The sequence below is a fragment of the Scylla paramamosain genome, chromosome 1 (assembly GCF_035594125.1).
Source record: "Scylla paramamosain isolate STU-SP2022 chromosome 1, ASM3559412v1, whole genome shotgun sequence".
Classification (NCBI taxonomy): Eukaryota; Metazoa; Arthropoda; class Malacostraca; order Decapoda; family Portunidae; genus Scylla; species Scylla paramamosain.
In genome coordinates, this window is record NC_087151.1 from 19,218,360 (window position 1) to 19,236,548 (window position 18,189).

Here is an 18,189-nt window from a genome sequence, read left to right on the forward strand (position 1 = left end):
AACAAAGCTTTAGATATAATGATCCATAAGAAACCAACACTAGAGGATAACATAGATGAAAAAGTTGGAAATGTTGATTTTTATCAAATATGACTGTACTTCTGAAAATTTTATGGAAAAAACTATTTTATGGAAAAACCATACTGGAATATGTAGTTGTGGTGTGTAATCCAAATTTGAAGAATCATATTAAACTAAAATAGAACAAAAAATGGTAACAGGAAGTCCTAAACCTTTCAAACTATAAAGATTAGACAAGCTATTATCCTCCTACCTGGATAAAAGAGGGAATCTGATACCCCAATGTGTAACAATAAAAAAGAAAATATAGACATAGAAGACTTGTCAGCAAGGATACTAACATTAAGAGGATACAGAAAGAAACATGCCAATATAAGAATCGAGAATTATATACAGAAATAGCATTTTTCAAATAGACTAATAAACCAGTGGAATATATTACCAGGGGAAATGGTGTGTGCAAACAGTATATACTGATTGAAGGAATATATGGAAATTTAGTATTAAAAGACAGAACATTATTAGCTTGATCTTTTAGAAATACAGTTAGGTAAATACAGACTTTAACTACATGTGCCTTTTTATGCCCACAGTGTGCAGCCATCAATGAAGAAAGGATACATAGGTTGCCCCTGAAAAGCCAGTACCTGGAGCAGATATCTTTTTCTCTTGGAGTGGAGTTATGATGGCTGGCTTAATAGTCACTTGTGCCTTGTAAATAGGGACCTCATCGCCCTGTTATAGGATTGCTTCCAAAACATATATATATATATATATATATATATATATATATATATATATATATATATATATATATATATATATATATATATATATATATATATATATATATATATATATATATATATATATATATATATATATATATATATATAATGTGTGTGTGTGTGTGTGTGTGTGTGTGTGTGTGTGTGTGTGTGTCGGGTAACACAGTCATCTTCAGTGACACTAAAAGTGAGATGTAAATAATTGTTATACTGTAATTTATAGTTCTTAATGCCTTAAGATATGAAATTTGTGATATGAATCATCATTTTAAACATACTGTATTGAAATAATCTGTTCACTCACTGATATAACAGGCTTTGTTTTGGTACCTATTTCTTTGTTGGAAGAATAAAGGCTGTGAAGTATATCAACATTCCTGCAAGAGGGACTAAGGAGCATACTTGTAAATAGGTGTATCTTATATGCTGGCATATGTGCCAAGGCTATAAGCATCCTTCCACTCTTTATTTTCTGATTTTAGGGTCAAAACTTATGTATGGAAAACCTACCTCAAAATATATAAATGAACAATAATAATAATAATAATAATAATAATAACAATAAAGAAATAAAATAATTACTGTCCCACAAGGGTAAATGGGAGATGATCACAACATCTTTATTCACATTATACAGACTTTCAACCTAAATAAAATATTTCCATTACATGCCAATATAATAAGACATCTTGTGTATGTTTCATGTGGTTTTAAACAACTGAAGTTATGCATGTAAAACCATAGAAAGCAACACTTCCTACAAAACATTTATTTTTTATTATGATTTTGATTTTGATTGTGTAAGATTTTGCAAGATAGTTAACTTTTGTTTTTTTTTATCTATTCTATTACCATGTTAATATAATAAATCTATGTAGAGATTAACATAGCATCATTTAGTTATGTGACTTTCTTAATCTGTTATGTTATGCTTGCACACAAATTACACTCAAAGTAGATCTGGAGAACAATTACTAAAAATGGACAACTTTGAAGAAAAACGGACATCTGAAATTGAAGCACAGAAGAATTCCTTTATTGAGTCAAAACTTCAATACAAGGCCATGTGCAAAACACAAAAATGTTATGTTTATATATTCATAAACTTTAGATGTGATTTGTGAATAATTAAATAATAGTGCTTACTATGATTTTACCAAGCATACCCTCAAATGTTCTATAAAAGTAGATTAGCATGTAAGTGTCTTGAGTTCCAAATGCAAAAAAAAAATCCACTATTTGAATGAATAGAAATGTTTTATATTTGGCATTATAAAGATTTGCCAATTTTGTTTAACATGTTGGGTTATCATAATAAAACATTGTGCATTGTATTAATCCCTAGTATGTAACTGAAAATTTTATTCCTATTGCTAATGATAACAAAGTATATCTTAGTGTGTGTAGCATGTTGAATTACCTGGTGATTACTGATTCTATATGATATTGAAGATACCAACATATGTATTACCAAAAATAATCAAGCTATAGTTTACTGACAGTACTAGCTCACTGAATGTACATGTGATGTTTAAAAAAATTTTTTAGGAGACATTTTATGTGTTGGATAACCACTATGAAATTGCATAAATCTTTTCCTTTGAAGTTACTCAATTAGTTGGTGGCATCACTAATCTAACTCAGAACAGCAGCATCTGAATCCTCATTACAAGTGTGGAAATCATGATTATAAATTCAGTGGAAATTAATCAGAATTGTTGCAGTATGAAGGACAACTAGAAACAATCCTTTCTTTTTTCCTGACAAATGGCAGTTAAATTCCTAAGGCAAGAACACTTTACAATGCAGTTATTGATCTAAGTGTTTTTTATTGTCAATGATGATACTTGAGTGTCATTGAAGAAGAGGGGATAGTTGTCTGGAAGGTTGTGTGAAGCTGATAGGTGGAGGAATTGAATTTTTGAGACATTGAACAATAATAAGTTTGCTCTGCCACAATCAGAAATTTTCAAGAGATCGGAACTCAGGTGTTCTATGACTTCCCTACATGAACTGTTAAACTTCCTGAAGCACTGGATGTCTACAAAAAGATGTGGAAAAGTGCAGGGTGGTATCATCAGCGTAGGAGTAGATAGGACAAGAAATTTAGTTTAGAAGATAATTGATGAATAATAGAAAAAGAGTGGGTGACAGGACAGAACCCTGAGGAACACCACTGTTATTAGTTTTTGGAGAAGAACAGTGACCGTCTACAACAGCAGCAATAGAATGGTCAGAAAGGAAATTTGAGATAAAGTTACAGAGAGAAGGATAGAAGCCATAGGAGGATAGTTTGGAAATCAAAGCTTTGTGTCAGACTCTATCAAAAGCTTTTGATATGTCTAAGGCAACAGCAAAAGTTTCACCAAAATTTCTAAAAGAGGATGACCAAGACTCAGTAAGGAAAGCCAGATCACCAGTAGAGCAGCCTTGATGGAATCCATACTGGCAATCAGATAGAAGGTTGTGAAGTGATAGATGTTTAAGAATCTTCCTGTTGAGGTTAGATTCAAAATAGATATTTAAGAATCTTCCTGTTGAGGATAGATTAAAAAAAAATTTAGATAGGCAGGAAATTAAAGCTATAGGATGGTAGTCTGAAGGATTAGAACAGCAAAAAGAAAAGGTAGATATTGATAGAGTTGAAAGAGTTTTGACTAGGCAAGGTGCAAGTATAGAGGCACAGTTTCAGATCGGAACTCAGGTGTTCTATGACTTCCCTACATGAACTGTTTACTTCCTGAAGGACTGGATGTCTACAAAAAGATGTGGAAAAGTGCAGGGTGGTATCATCAGCGTAGGAGTAGATAGGACAAGAAATTTAGTTTAGAAGATAATTGATGAATAATAGGAAAAGAGTGGGTGACAGGACAGAACCCTGAGGAACACCACTGTTACTAGTTTTTGGAGAAGAACAGTGACCGTCTACAACAGCAGCAATAGAATGGTCAGAAAGGAAATTTGAGATAAAGTTACAGAGAGAAGGATAGAAGCCATAGGAGGATAGTTTGGAAATCAAAGCTTTGTGTCAGACTCTATCAAAAGCTTTTGATATGTCTAAGGCAACAGCAAAAGTTTCACCAAAATTTCTAAAAGAGGATGACCAAGACTCAGTAAGGAAAGCCAGATCACCAGTAGAGCAGCCTTGATGGAACCCATACTGGCAATCAGATAGAAGGTTGTGAAGTGATAGATGTTTAAGAATCTTCCTGTTGAGGTTAGATTCAAAATAGATATTTAAGAATCTTCCTGTTGAGGATAGATTAAAAAAAAATTTAGATAGGCAGGAAATTAAAGCTATAGGATGGTAGTCTGAAGGATTAGAACAGCAAAAAGAAAAGGTAGATATTGATAGAGAGTTGAAAGAGTTTTGACTAGGCAAGGTGCAAGTATAGAGGCACAGTTTCAGATCGGAACTCAGGTGTTCTATGACTTCCCTACATGAACTGTTTACTTCCTGAAGGACTGGATGTCTACAAAAAGATGTGGAAAAGTGCAGGGTGGTATCATCAGCGTAGGAGTAGATAGGACAAGAAATTTAGTTTAGAAGATAATTGATGAATAATAGGAAAAGAGTGGGTGACAGGACAGAACCCTGAGGAACACCACTGTTATTAGTTTTTGGAGAAGAACAGTGACCGTCTACAACAGCAGCAATAGAATGGTAAAGGAAATTTGAGATAAAGTTACAGAGAGAAGGATAGAAGCCATAGGAGGATAGTTTGGAAATCAAAGCTTTGTGTCAGACTCTATCAAAAGCTTTTGATATGTCTAAGGCAGCAGCAAAAGTTTCACCAAAATTTCTAAAAGAGGATGACCAAGACTCAGTAAGGAAAGCCAGATCACCAGTAGAGCAGCCTTGATGGAACCCATACTGGCAATCAGATAGAAGGTTGTGAAGTGATAGATGTTTAAGAATCTTCCTGTTGAGGTTAGATTCAAAATAGATATTTAAGAATCTTCCTGTTGAGGATAGATTAAAAAAATTTAGATAGGCAGGAAATTAAAGCTATAGGATGGTAGTCTGAAGGATTAGAAGAGCAGTAGATGCAAGGAGGAGGCAGTAGACACCTGCCGAAACGATAATTACTCCCAGTGAGGTCTAAAGCACTGTTCATGGGGTGCTGTGAACTTATCATTAAACCCAGCTGTGACCTCACTGAACGTTTCCCTTTGTGTCTCACAACACAAGGGGGCAGTCACAGCCTGCCCTCTAAAGACAACTCTCTTCCTCCACACAAAACTACAAGCATCTAATAACACACACACCCTTCACTCAAAAATTTTAATATCATGGCGAATCCTACACCAGCCTCGGAGTCTCCATCTGGGGAGGGGACCATAAATGTCCCCAGGTCGGACTGCCTTTCTGTCGACGACTCTAAGTGTCTTGACACCCCCCTCAACTTTTTCTTCATTAACTTCTGCAACATTCGCGGTCTAAGATCTAATTTTCAATCTGTAGAACACCACCTCTCCTCTTCTAAACCTCATCTTCTTTTCCTCACTGAAACTCAGGTGTCTGAGGCAACTGACAGTAGCCCCTTTTCTGTTCCCTCCTACTTTCTCTATCCTCATTTTCGATCCAAAGCTGGATGCTGCGTTTATGTGCGCAATGACTTAACCTGCTCTCGTGCCCACGCTCTTGAATCTTCCAAGTTTTCCACCATCTGGCTACGACTACAGAGTCATTCTCATACTAAATTTATCTGTGCTGTATACCTCTCTCCTAACTCCTCTGACTATAAGAAATTCTTTGACTACTTAACTTCCAAAGTGGAGCACATTCTGACCCTCTTCCCTCTTGCAGAGATCTCCATTCTTGGAGATTTCAATGTTCACCACCAGCTTTGGCTTTCCTCTCCCTTCACTGACCATCCTGGTGAACTAGCCTACAACTTTGCTATCCTCCATGACCTAGAGCAATTGGTGCAACACCCTACTCGTATTCCTGACCGTCTTGGAGATACGCCCAACATTCTTGACCTTTTCCTGACCTCTAATCCTTCTGCTTATGCTGTCACCCTTTCTTCTCCGTTGGGCTCCTCCGATCACAATCTCATATCTGTATCTTGTCCTATCACTCCAATCCCTCCTCAGGATCCCCCTAAGCGAAGGTGCCTCTGGCGTTTTGCCTCTGCTAGTTGGGGGAACCTGAGGAGGTATTTTGCTGATTTTCCTTGGAATGACTACTGCTTCCGTGTCAGAGACCAATCTTTGTGTGCTGAGCGCATAACAGAGGTGATAGTGTCTGGCATGGAGGAGTACATTCCTCACTCTTTTTCTCATCCTAAACCTTCTAAACCTTGGTTTAACACAGCTTGTTCTCATGCTATACATGATAGAGGTGGCCCACAAAAGGTACTTAAGCCTTCCATCACCAGAATCTCATGCACTTTATATTTCTGCCCGGGACCATGCCAAGTCTGTTCTCCAACTAGCCAAAAACTCCTTCATTAACAGAAAATGTCAAAGCCTTTCAAGATCTAACTCCCCTTGTGATTTCTGGCATCTAGCCAAAAATATCTCCAATAACTTTGCTTCTTCTTCTTTCCCTCCTCTACTTCAACCAGATGGTGCCACTGCTATCACATCTATTTCTAAAGCTGAACTCTTTACTCAAACCTTTGCTAAAAACTCTACCTTGGATGATTCTGGGCTTGTTCCTCCCTCTCCTCCACCCTCTGACTACTTCATGCCACCTATTAAAATTCTTCGCAATGATGTTTTCCATGCCCTCGCTGGCCTAAACCCTCGGAAGGCTTATGGAACTGATGGGGTCCCTCCTATTGTTCTCCGAAATTGTGCTTCCGTGCTTGCACCTTGCCTAGTCAAACTCTTTCAGCTCTGTTTGTCAACATCTACCTTTCCTTCTTGCTGGAAGTTTGCCTACATTCAACCTGTTCCTAAAAAGGGTGACCACTCTAATCACTCAAACTACTGTCCTATTGCTTTAATTTCCTGCTTATCTAAAGTTTTTGAATCTATCCTCAACAGGAAGATTCTTAAACATCTATCACTTCACAACCTTCTATCTGATCGCCAGTATGGGTTCCATCAAGGCCGCTCTACTGGTGATCTTCTGGCTTTCCTTACTGAGTCTTGGTCATCCTCTTTTAGAGATTTTGGTGAAACTTTTGCTGTTGCCTTGGACATATCAAAAGCCTTTGATAGAGTCTGGCACAAAGCTTTGATTTCTAAACTACCCTTCTACGGTTTCTATCCTTCTCTCTGTAACTTCATCTCAAGTTTCCTTTCTGACCGTTCTATTGCTGCTGTGGTAGACGGTCACTGTTATTCTCCTAAATCTATTAACAGTGGTGTTCCTCAGGGTTCTGTCCTGTCACCCACTCTCTTCTTATTATTCATTAATGATCTCCTAAACCAAACTTCTTGTCCTATCCACTCCTACGCTGATGATACCACCCTGCACTTTTCCACATCTTTTCATAGACGTCCAACCCTTCAGGAGGTAAACATTTCACGCAGGGAAGCCATAGAACGCCTGACTTCTGATCTTTCTAAAATTTCTGATTGGGGCAGAGCAAACTTGGTATTGTTCAATGCCTCAAAAACTCAATTCCTCCATCTATCAACTCGACACAACCTTCCAGACAACTATCCCCTCTTCTTCAATGACACTCAACTGTCCCCCTCTTCTACACTGAACATCCTCGGTCTGTCCTTTACTTATAATCTGAACTGGAAACTTCACATCTCATCTCTAGCTAAAACAGCTTCTATGAAGTTAGGTGTTCTGAGGCGTCTCCGCCAGTTTTTCTCACCCTCCCAGCTGCTAACTCTGTACAAGGGCCTTATCCGTCCATGTATGGAGTATGCTTCACATGTCTGGGGGGTTCCACTCATACTGCTCTTCTAGACAGGGTGGAATCAAAAGCTTTTCATCTCATCAACTCCTCTCCTCTAACTGACTGTCTTCAGCCTCTCTCTCACCACCGCAATGTTGCATATCTAGCTGTCTTCTACCGCTATTTTCATGCTAACTGCTCTTCTGATCTTGCTAACTGCATGCCTCCCCTCCTTCCACGGCCTCGCTGCACAAGACTTTCTTCTTTCTCTCACCCCTATTCTGTCCACCTCTCTAATGCAAGAGTTAACCAGTATTCTCAATCATTCATCCCTTTCTCTGGTAAACTTTGGAACTCCCTGCCTGCTTCTGTATTTCCACCTTCCTATGACTTGGATTCCTTCAAGAGGGAGGTTTCAAGACACTTATCCACCAATTTTTGACTACTGCTTTGACCCATTTATGGGACTGGCATTTCAGTGGGCATTTTTTTATTAGATTTTTGTTGCCCTTGGCCAGTATCCTTCCTACATATATAAAAAAAAAAAAAAGAAAAAGTAGATATTGATAGACAGAGTTGAAAGTGTTTTGACTAGGCAAGGTGCAAGTATAGAGGCACAGTTTCAGTGAACAATAGGAGGTTCATAAGCCTTATGAGGGTTTAGGCCAGCAAAAGTATGGAAAACATTGTGAAGGATCTTAATGAGTAACATGAAGTAGCTGGAGACTGGAGAGGGAGGAACAAGCCCTGAGTCATCTAAGGCAGGGTTTTTAGCAAAGGTTTGAGTGAAGAATTCAACTTTAGAAATGGATGAGATGGCAGTGGTGTCATTAGGATGAAATAAAGGATGGAAAGAAGAAGCAAAGTCATTGGTGATGTTTTTGATTAGGTGTCTCTAAAGTCATGAGGGAAGTTAGATCTTGAAAGATTTTGACATTTTCCATTAATGGAGATTTTGGTTAATTGGAGAACAGACTTGGCATGATTCCGGGCAGAAATGTAAAGTGCACGAGATTTCAGATGATGGAAGGCTCAAGTACCTTTTGCAGGCCACCTCTCTACCATGTATAGCATGAGAACAGGCTGTGTTAAACCAAGCTTTTAAAGCTTGGTTTAGGTCTTAGTTTAGGTCAAGAGAAAGAGCGAGAAATGTATGCCTCCATGCCAAACACTATCACCTCTGTTATGCGCTCAGCACACAGAGACAGGTCTCTGACATGGAAGCAGAAGTCATTCCAAGGAAAATCAGCATAATACCTCCTTAGGTCCCCTCAATTAGCAGAGGCAAAATGCCAGAGGCACCTCTGCTTTAGGGGATCTTGAGGAGGGATTGGAGGGATAGGACAAGACACAGATATAAGACTGTGATTGGAGGAGCCCAACAGAGAAAGTAGTAACAGCATAAACAGAAGGATTAGAATGTTGGGTGTATCTCCAAGACAGTCAGGAATACGAGTAGGTTGTTGCACCACTTGCTCTAGGTCATGGAGGATAGCAAATTTAAAGGCTAGTTCACTAGGATGGCCAGTGTAGGGAGAGGAAAGCCAAAGCTGGTGAACATTGAAGTTTCCAAGAATGGAGATCTCCACAAAAGGGAAGAGAGTCAGAATGTGCTCCACTCTGAAAGTTAAGTAGTCAAAGAATTTGTTATAGTCAGAGGAGTTAGGTGAGGTATATAGCACAAATTAATTTAGTTTGAATGTGATTCTGTAGTCATAGCCAGATGGTGTAAAACTCACAAGATTCAAGGGTTTGGGCATGAGAGCAGGTTAAGTCGTTGCACATATAGACACAACATCCAGCTTTGGATTGAAAATGAGGATAGAGAAAGTAGGAGGGAACAGAAGTGGGGCTGCTGAAAAGAAAAGGCTTGTTTGCTCATGAATGGGTTGCTGTGAGTGACCCAGAAGAGGATGAAAGGGAAGTGATGGTTATGCAAACAGAGGGACTGTCAAATAAGCAGTCTCATTAATATCAGAAGGGAGAAGGAACAGATGAGCAGCCTAACACCAAACTGCCTTGCAACAAACCCCATAAGTTGCTGATAGAACAGCCTGCATCTACACCATAATCAAGAAAGCCACCAGATTTACTGGTAAGAATGTGGACATCACTGCAGCATCCAGGACTAAATCAATCATCTGTAGTCATTTATGTACAGCCCACGGATGGTAGGAACATCATTCTAAACCTTGTTCGTTTAACCACAACTTTGAACAAGTCTCCTCTAGGAAAAGATTTCATCCAAAGATGTGAGCAGTGTCTGGGCACAGGCCAGGCTATCAGACTGGAAATAATTAGGCAACCTGAATAAACTGTCAGCCCTCTTGGAAGAAATTACAAATCTAGTACCATGGAAGGTACAATGTTAGGAATCTAGGGGCCTAAATCCTGGCTTTATTTATGGCAAGGTGGACCTACTAGAAAAGAACTACACCAGTGAGAAACTGGCAAATGATTTTCCTTCCTAAACCACTGTGGGGTAGCACTGAGGGAGGTTCTACTCCCACAAAGGGCAGATGGTTCCAGATTCTACTGCTTGGCATTCCATGGTTCTTGTCTACCAGGTAAGATCCTCCTTAGTTGGTAGACAAGAGCCCTGGCATGCCAAGTGGAAGAATTTAGAACCATCTGCCCTTGGTGGGAGTAGAAGAACCTCCATCAGTGCTGCTCCCACCAAAGGTAGATGGTTCCAGATTCTACTGCTTTGGCATTCCATGGCACTTGAGTACCAAGTAAGATTCTGCTTAGTTGGTAGACAAGAGCCCTGGCATGCCAAGCAGGAGAATTTAGAATCATCTGCCCTTGGTGGGAGTAGAAGAACCTCCATCAGTGCTGCCCCATAGAGGTTTAGGAAGGAAAAATCATTTACCAATTCCGCTGTTAACACAAACTGCCAGCCCTGCGCTGCTAAAATTGTTACCTGTTTGGTCACAGTGCATAATCGTGCAGACAGAAGATAAGGTCCACAAACTGCAGTTTCAAATCCTCTAAGGGCAGTAAATGCTTCAGTCCACCTTTCTGTTATTTCTGCTGGGAAAACTACTGCCTCAAACAGTGAATCCTGCCCTGTCCTCCACAGAGTGAAGGAAATCAGCAACAACTACCAACAACAAAAATGATGTGCAGGAAACTAACAAGCTGAGGGCTATCATCCCTTGTACTATACTCCCCAACTCTATTCCTGCCTCCATCAACACTACAAACACCAATCAAGTGCTTCAACAACATACAACCAGGATAACAGCAAGTATAATGCTGAATAACTCCTATGCTATCTTCAGTGACATTGCCAATGACTCTGACAAGGACTTTTTCATTAAGCAAACATCTCAAATTACATCCCCACACCAAGACTTCCTAAACACTATCAGAAACAACAACGTTCTACCCGCAACACCCCTGCACTCCATCAAGCAGCATCCACTCAAAGCACCAGTCTTCATCCACCAAGCTGTTTCACCACCATACAACACACCAACTCAAACGAGAGAGGACAACCCAGCTCCCCAGGCTTATGCAGCAAAGGTGAAAGGACACAGACATCAGGTACATACCACTAATACAAATTTGAACATTGCAAAACCCAGTGATATCAACTGGTTCTCCTTCCTACCCTCCTTATTTCATCTTCTCCATAAAGGATTCCAGCTTCACCAACAAGGTAACTCTGTCCTGCAGATAATCAGACACCTCTTACCTGCCATTCTTTCTCTCTGTTATCTTCAAACATGGCCTCTCCCTCCTGTCATACCATTATCTGGAATGCCAGATCACTTGTACACAAGCTCAGTGATATCAAATTATATGCAAAGAAGCACCTTCCATTCATTATCGGCATTTTTTAAACCTAGCTGCATCCTCACCTTGCTATCTCATTCAGAGGTTACATCATCTACACTCATTCTACAGGGATGAAAGGCCAAACAGGCAGGGGTGGGTTGGGTGGGGGGGCTTGCCATTCTAGTACATGACTCAGAGGCCTTTATACCCATTTCTCTAAATAGATTCCCTGGAAGAATACTGGAAACACTTCCTTTTCGTGTTTCCCTGCCCAGAGGGCAGGCCACCATTCTCATTTTCTACAACACCTGTGCAGAATTAATTAGTGGAGAACAGACTCATTACTCAGTTACCCCCACCCAGACTAGTGATAGCAGACCTCAATGCTCAACATTCATATTGGCAACTTACCCTCTCACTCTTCTCACAACTCATCTTGCTTGCCATTCACTTTTCAATGCATTGTTTGCCTTACCATCTTTCATCCTTCTCACCTCTCTAGACTTAGCCATGAGGGTTGACCTAGGAAAATCTTAAGAACAACGCACCCAAGATTATTTTCAATATGGTGTGCTTTCAAGAAGTGTAAGTAGTATAGCTACATGTCTGTAAAGGTTTTACTGATTGCTCGTTGATATTAAGGTTACAATACAATGTTAAAGTTTCTCCAGTATTCCCGAGATCCGTCCTGCTTACCTGTCCGTGCTGAAGTTACACTGTGTGCGTTCGTGCATTGGTTTACACGCAGGGTGCTTTTGCGCATGCTCCTAAGTCTATGGGGGGTCCAGGGGGGGCTGCGCCCCCCCGGTTAGGTTAGGTTAAAAGCATAGGTTAGATTAAGTTAGGTTAAAAGCATAGGTTATGTTAGTAACCTTAGGGAGGGTCCAGGGGGGGGCACAGCCCCCCCTGGACCCTCTAACAGGTTAACTAACCTGGACCCCTAACAGGTTAACTAACCTGTTAGGTTAGGTATATAATTATTCTGGCGTATTGGTTAAAACAAATTTTACCCCAATTTTTGTTTATTCTAGGGAAATTTCCCTAGATTTTCAAAGTCCATTTATCGGTCTTTTATGTCCCCCCCCAAAAAAAAAACCCGACTCCCCACGTGATCCCCAAGCTTGTTGGGAAAGAGGGGAAAAGATTAATAAGATGTGTGTGGAGGTGTATTTCTTAAGAATTATCCCCCCAAATTTTTTTTATTCTAAGGAAATTTCCCTAGATTTTCAAAGTCCATTTATCGGTCTTTTATGTCCTCCCCCCCAAAAAAAAACCCGATTCCCCACGTGCCCCCAAGCTTGTTGGGGGAGAGGGGAAAAGATTAATAAGATATGTGTGGAGGTGTATTTCTTAAGAATTACCGACAAGATCCATAACAGGCAGTGATCATCTTCTTGTACTCAATCTTCCTCAATCCACACTTAGATCATGCTGGTTTTTTCTCCTCAGGGATCTGGGAAAAATATAAAACCATAACCAACATCCCTATATATGTCATGGGACAAATAGTAAAAACAATAAGTTAAAATAGAAGATAATGCCATTTGGATCACCTGAAGATCCGCCACCCCAGCCGCACTCGGGGTGGCAGATCTTCAGGTGGGACAATCTGGGGTGGCGGATCTTCAGGTGATCCCATACTTTTAATGAAGTAAACTTTTTTCTGCATTTTTTATATCCACTCAGTTTTTTAATGCGTTCATGTTGTTAGGTTAGGTTAGGTTAGGCTAACCTAACCTAACCTAACCTAACCAAGTGAGAGAGTCTGGGGTGGCGGATCTTCAGGTGAGACAATCTGGGGTGGCAGATCTTCAGGTGATCCCTGTGGGGTGGCGGATCTTCAGGTGATCCTGCCATTTGAATGGCAATCATGAAAAAAATTATTTAGAATAGCCTAAAGAAATTATCATGAATATAAATACTTGTTTTTCTCCTTGGATTTCTAAGTAAAATTTTGCATATTTTTGAGCTAAGTAAGAATTTAGAACAAAAATTTTGTGGAATTGTATGTAAGAAATTAACTAAATTATATGTTGATATATTGAGATGAGGAAAGCGGGCATGGATGAATACTATCCTCCCAACCCACACACATACACACACAACGATGGAGAAACTGTAAAACACCATGTTCTCAGCTTTTGGTATGCCAGTCAGATAAAAAAAAAAAAATCCATATCACAAGATGTTGCAGAATAATTGGAAATATGTAAGAACTGATAACTATGTAATTATAAAGAAATTCTGAGATTAATGTTTGAGGTCAAAATTTGCTAATAGTGTTAAGACCTGGCAATATGTGGGACAGTTTGTTAAAAATGTTCAAGAACAATTTGAAAGTAGAGAAGGGTGATAAACTTTTAAGGATACTGAGAAGAAATTACTTTCATTTATGCAGAAGGATTTTGTTTTTATGGGGTGCAGCCCATAATACTTGGCACAAATTTGCAGCCAGAAATGCCAACCAGAGGGCTTGTCAACAGGTACGTCTCATTGTCCGAGGATTTCATACTGTTTACCAAACTTGTCTATATAAGAATAACCATTTGTGCCTATTGTGAAATAATTACTTGAGAGACACTACCCAGAGGGGTTGACAACAGAGAGAAGATATAAATTCCCTTTGCCAGTTAGTTTTATTAGTTTTAAAGGAGGGAAAAACAAAATTTAGAATGTAAATAGATAGGTGAAAATGTCTTTTTGATATATAATAAAAACTTCACATATTGATGTACGGTAACACCTACACTACTTCCAGTTGTTATTTACTGAAAATTGAAGTGACTGGGCACACTTAAATTAACTTTTATACAATATTCACTGAAAATTTTTCTCATTAACTGATTAGATACATTGTCACTTTTCCCATTATAGGGGTTCCACAACTCCAAGGTAAACTACATTGTTTATTCAGGGAAAAATAATATGAAACCTTTGTTTGTTATTTAGATACTTACATCAAATAAAATTAATCTGGTTGTCGTGGGATTTTCCAGTCTTATAGACCTCCGGCCAGTTAATAAAGCAGAATCCCATTGCTGGGAGTACCTATATATATATATATATATATATATATATATATATATATATATATATATATATATATATATATATATATATATATATTAATCAAAACTATTAAACTTTAAGCTTAATTAATTAAAATTAAACAATCAAACAGCACCACCTTGTCCCCATCTGTGATATATACACTGACTCTAGTGTAAAAAATCTGGCAGCTCAGTTTAATTCCCAACTGACAGATGCTGGAACAACTACCTTCCTCAAATCTTCTGGAAAATATGACCCTTGTTCCTAAGTCATGCAAACCAGCAGTTCATGACAGGCAGAGGGCCTGGAATATCTGGGGATGTCCATGCCTATCACACTAGATAATCTACCATCATCTTGATGCTGTCTGAAGATGTGTGATTACACATGCAAAGAAAACAGCATGGGGTGCTCACTGTTCTTACCTCACATTCTGTAGCTGCCCTGCATACACACACACATCTCTATTTAAAACATGTTGGGTTACTCTGTTATATCCTCTCTTCCAATATGTGGTCTAGATGTGGCACTTCTCCAATCAATAAACCGAGCAGAATTGCTGGCTGATCACTACAGCAGCATTTATGCCACTCCAGATCCCATACTGCTCCCCAATCTTCAACAATCTTCACATGCATCACAAGCCCATCACAGCATCTCCTCACGTTTTACACATTATGAGCTGACCTCCACATTCAGGGGCCTAAAAGTTGGCAAAGCCATGGAATCCAACAAAATCTCTAACAAATTCCTTTCACATCTCCCAGTCACAGCTCACCCTACTCTGTTATATATATATATATATATATATATATATATATATATATATATATATATATATATATATATATATATATATATATATATATATATATATATATATATATATATATATATATATATATAAAACACCAGCTGATGCAATGGCATCTTCCAGACTGCTTGGAAACACACAAGACTTACAGGCAGGAAAGGGCTTGATACTCCCTACTGCTTACAGGCCCATTGATCTCCTGTCCTGGCAAAGTAATGAGAGGATAGTCTAAAATCAACTCACCTGGTGGCTGGAAAACAACAACCTCCTCCCAGCCTATCAGTTCAATTTTCACCCTCAAAGAAGCACAGAAAACATTCTCTCAATCTTAAAATATTCCATCAAGAAGACCTACCAGATTCAGACTGTACTTCTTTCTGTCTTTATCATCTTGCAGGCAGCCTTTGACACAGCGTCGCCCGGATGAATAATCTCAAAACTATCTATACTTGGTATTCCAAGTGATAATGGAGCACACTTAAAATGATTCCAAAGCTTCCTGACAGATCATACCAGAATGCAGCACAGAGAGACACTTGTGGTATGAGTGCAAAGAAAAGATGAAGTAAAGAGGAACATGGTACACTAGCTATGAAGTGCCCAAAAAAGAACAAATTATTTTGAAGGAAAAAAGAAGGGAGGAGACAGAGACAGAACATGAATTCTGCAGACATAGTAAGAGGACAGGGTAACATGCAGTGATGTGACCGGGTGGTGTAGAGCGTGTGACGTGTGTAGTGCAAAGAAGGGCCCCACCAGGAAAAACTGTGCCCTGTTACAGGTGTACAGCGTGGGGGTGCCCATGGAGCAGGTAGCTGTGGACATTGCCGGCCCGCTGCCTCTCACGCCATGGGGTAACCGGTACATCTGTGTGGTGATGGATTATTTCACTAAGTGGCCCGAGGCGTATGCGCTCCCTAACCACAAGGCCGAGACAGTGTTCTAGAGTGTTCTAGTGAATGAGTTCTTTACCCGTTTTGGCGTACCCACGGAATTGCACTCTGATCAAGGCCGTGACTTTGGGTCCCAAGTGTTCCGTGAATGTTGCGAGCTGTTAGGATTGTGCAAGACCCGTACGACGCCCCTACACCCACAGTCTGGTGGGATGGTGGAGAGATTTAATCAGATACTTGCGCAATAGCTGACCAAGTATTGCAAGGAAGACCAAGGATATTGGGACGTCAAACTGCCCACTATGCTGATGGTGTACAGGTCCGCTGTGCATGAGGCGATGGACTTCACACCAGCCTGTCTCATGTTTGGCCGTGAGCTCAGGCTGCCAGTGGACCTGGCCACAAAGGCTTCCTTATGTGAGCTTGCCCACCGTCACCTCTGGGCATGCAGCAGCACTGCAGGAACACCTGGTGGAGGTGCATCTATGGGCTCGAGGCAAGCTCAAGGTGGTGGGCCAGGCTATGACCGCTGCATGAGGAACATGAGGTATGCTGTGGGAGACCAAGTGTGGCTGTATAACCCCCGCTGGAAGTGAGGGCTCTCACCAAAGCTCCAGAGCCCCTGGGAGGGGCCATACATGGTGGAAGCAGTCCTCTTTGATGTCACATATCGGATTTGCCGGGGACGGAAGTGACCGTCTGTTGTCCACGTGGACCGGCTGTGGCGTTACCACGGTCCAGCCCGCTACTCCTGGGGCCATGGCGGAGAAGACGAGGACATAAGCCCCAGCAGCAGTGACGAGGACGTGGCAGGGGCTGCCCGAGACAGGAATGAGCGTGGAGCAGGCAGCGCAGCGAGTGACAGTGGTGACCTTGACTCTGAACTTGGGGCTAGAGACACCCTCCTGGGTGGCGCTGCTGACTCACCGCAGCTGACGCCTCCACCACCACAGCAACCTTGGCGGTAGAGGCATAGACCAGGGTGGATGAGAGACTTTTGTGATGTTCCTGAGGATTAATTTTCTTTGTGTATTTCATTTATTTATTTCCACTTATTTTCTTGTGTGTATGTGTGTGTCAGGGAAGCCGGATCGTCTGCCTTGTATGGGGGAGGGATAGTGTTACACCAGGGGTATGGGTGCGGGTGGCAGCACTGTTGGAGGTGGCAGCACTGGGAGAGGCGGGAAGGCAGGGAGAGCGGAGATGGGTGGCCCGAGAGGAAGCCAGCATGTGCCTGCCTGTTTTGGAAGTGTTTCCCTGCCTGTTGAGTGCCCTGTTGAGTGTCTGTCATGCCCTGGGAGACTTGTAGTGCCCCTGTGAACTTGTAAAGCAGTGTACTTGCGGAAGATTTGTCAATAAACCTAAGAAATAGTGCCCATGTTTTCCCTTGTGCCCCAGCCTGGTGTGTGTGTGTCTTGTCGGGCATTCAGAGTGTGATTTATTTGAGGCCCAATTGCTCTAGTTTCTCGACCTGTGCCCATGTGGATAACAAGCCCGCCTGGAGTGAGGGGTGGGCGCAACAATATATATATATATATATATATATATATATATATATATATATATATATATATATATATATATATATATATATATATATATATATATATATATATATATATATATATATATATTGTAGGATATGTTGGGCAGCCAGGCAGGCAGCATGCCCAGCCAAGCTGCAACCAATGCTGTCCTCAGCAGTTAGCACCAGCCACTAGTAAAGACAAGAAACAGATGTGAGTGTATCACTCACCCCTGACAATATGGTGCAGAGATAGAGGACCTGTTACTGTTAAAATGGCTAGCCAACCTCGTTTCTTCACCCAGACCCCGTGGTCTGGCTGTCGTTCCTCACAGGTGTCTTCATACCTAGCGCAGGCTCAACAATTGCTCCTGGCACAGACAGAGGCACTCGCAGCGTTGAAAGTTCAGGTGTCGACACTACCCAGCCACACGCCTTCAGTCCCTCGGTCCTCATTCCCTGAGAAGTGCGACTTGGTGACGTCCACTGCAACTTTTCGGTCCTG

At 40.6% G+C, this 18,189-nt stretch overlaps 1 protein-coding gene across 8 annotated transcripts in view; it reads left to right on the top strand.

Moving 5' to 3' along the window:
- LOC135101890 (ER degradation-enhancing alpha-mannosidase-like protein 1) overlaps positions 1-17,532 on the top strand; it is a 168,653-nt gene extending 151,121 nt beyond the window's left edge. For 3 of the 8 annotated variants that reach the window (XR_010269438.1, XR_010269432.1, XR_010269439.1), the window contains exons 10-12: positions 615-11,167; positions 13,800-13,884; positions 15,664-17,532. Coding sequence is in view for 1 of the 8 variants with exons in the window: in XM_064006206.1 (XP_063862276.1) it covers positions 615-707 (93 nt within the window). In the remaining 7 variants the exon portion in view is untranslated. Of the gene's footprint in view, positions 1-614; positions 14,383-15,389 lie in introns of those variants that run through there. The other 5 variants (XR_010269436.1, XR_010269435.1, XR_010269433.1 and 2 more) reach the window with 5 other exon arrangements.
- Positions 17,533-18,189: the final 657 nt, after the last annotated feature.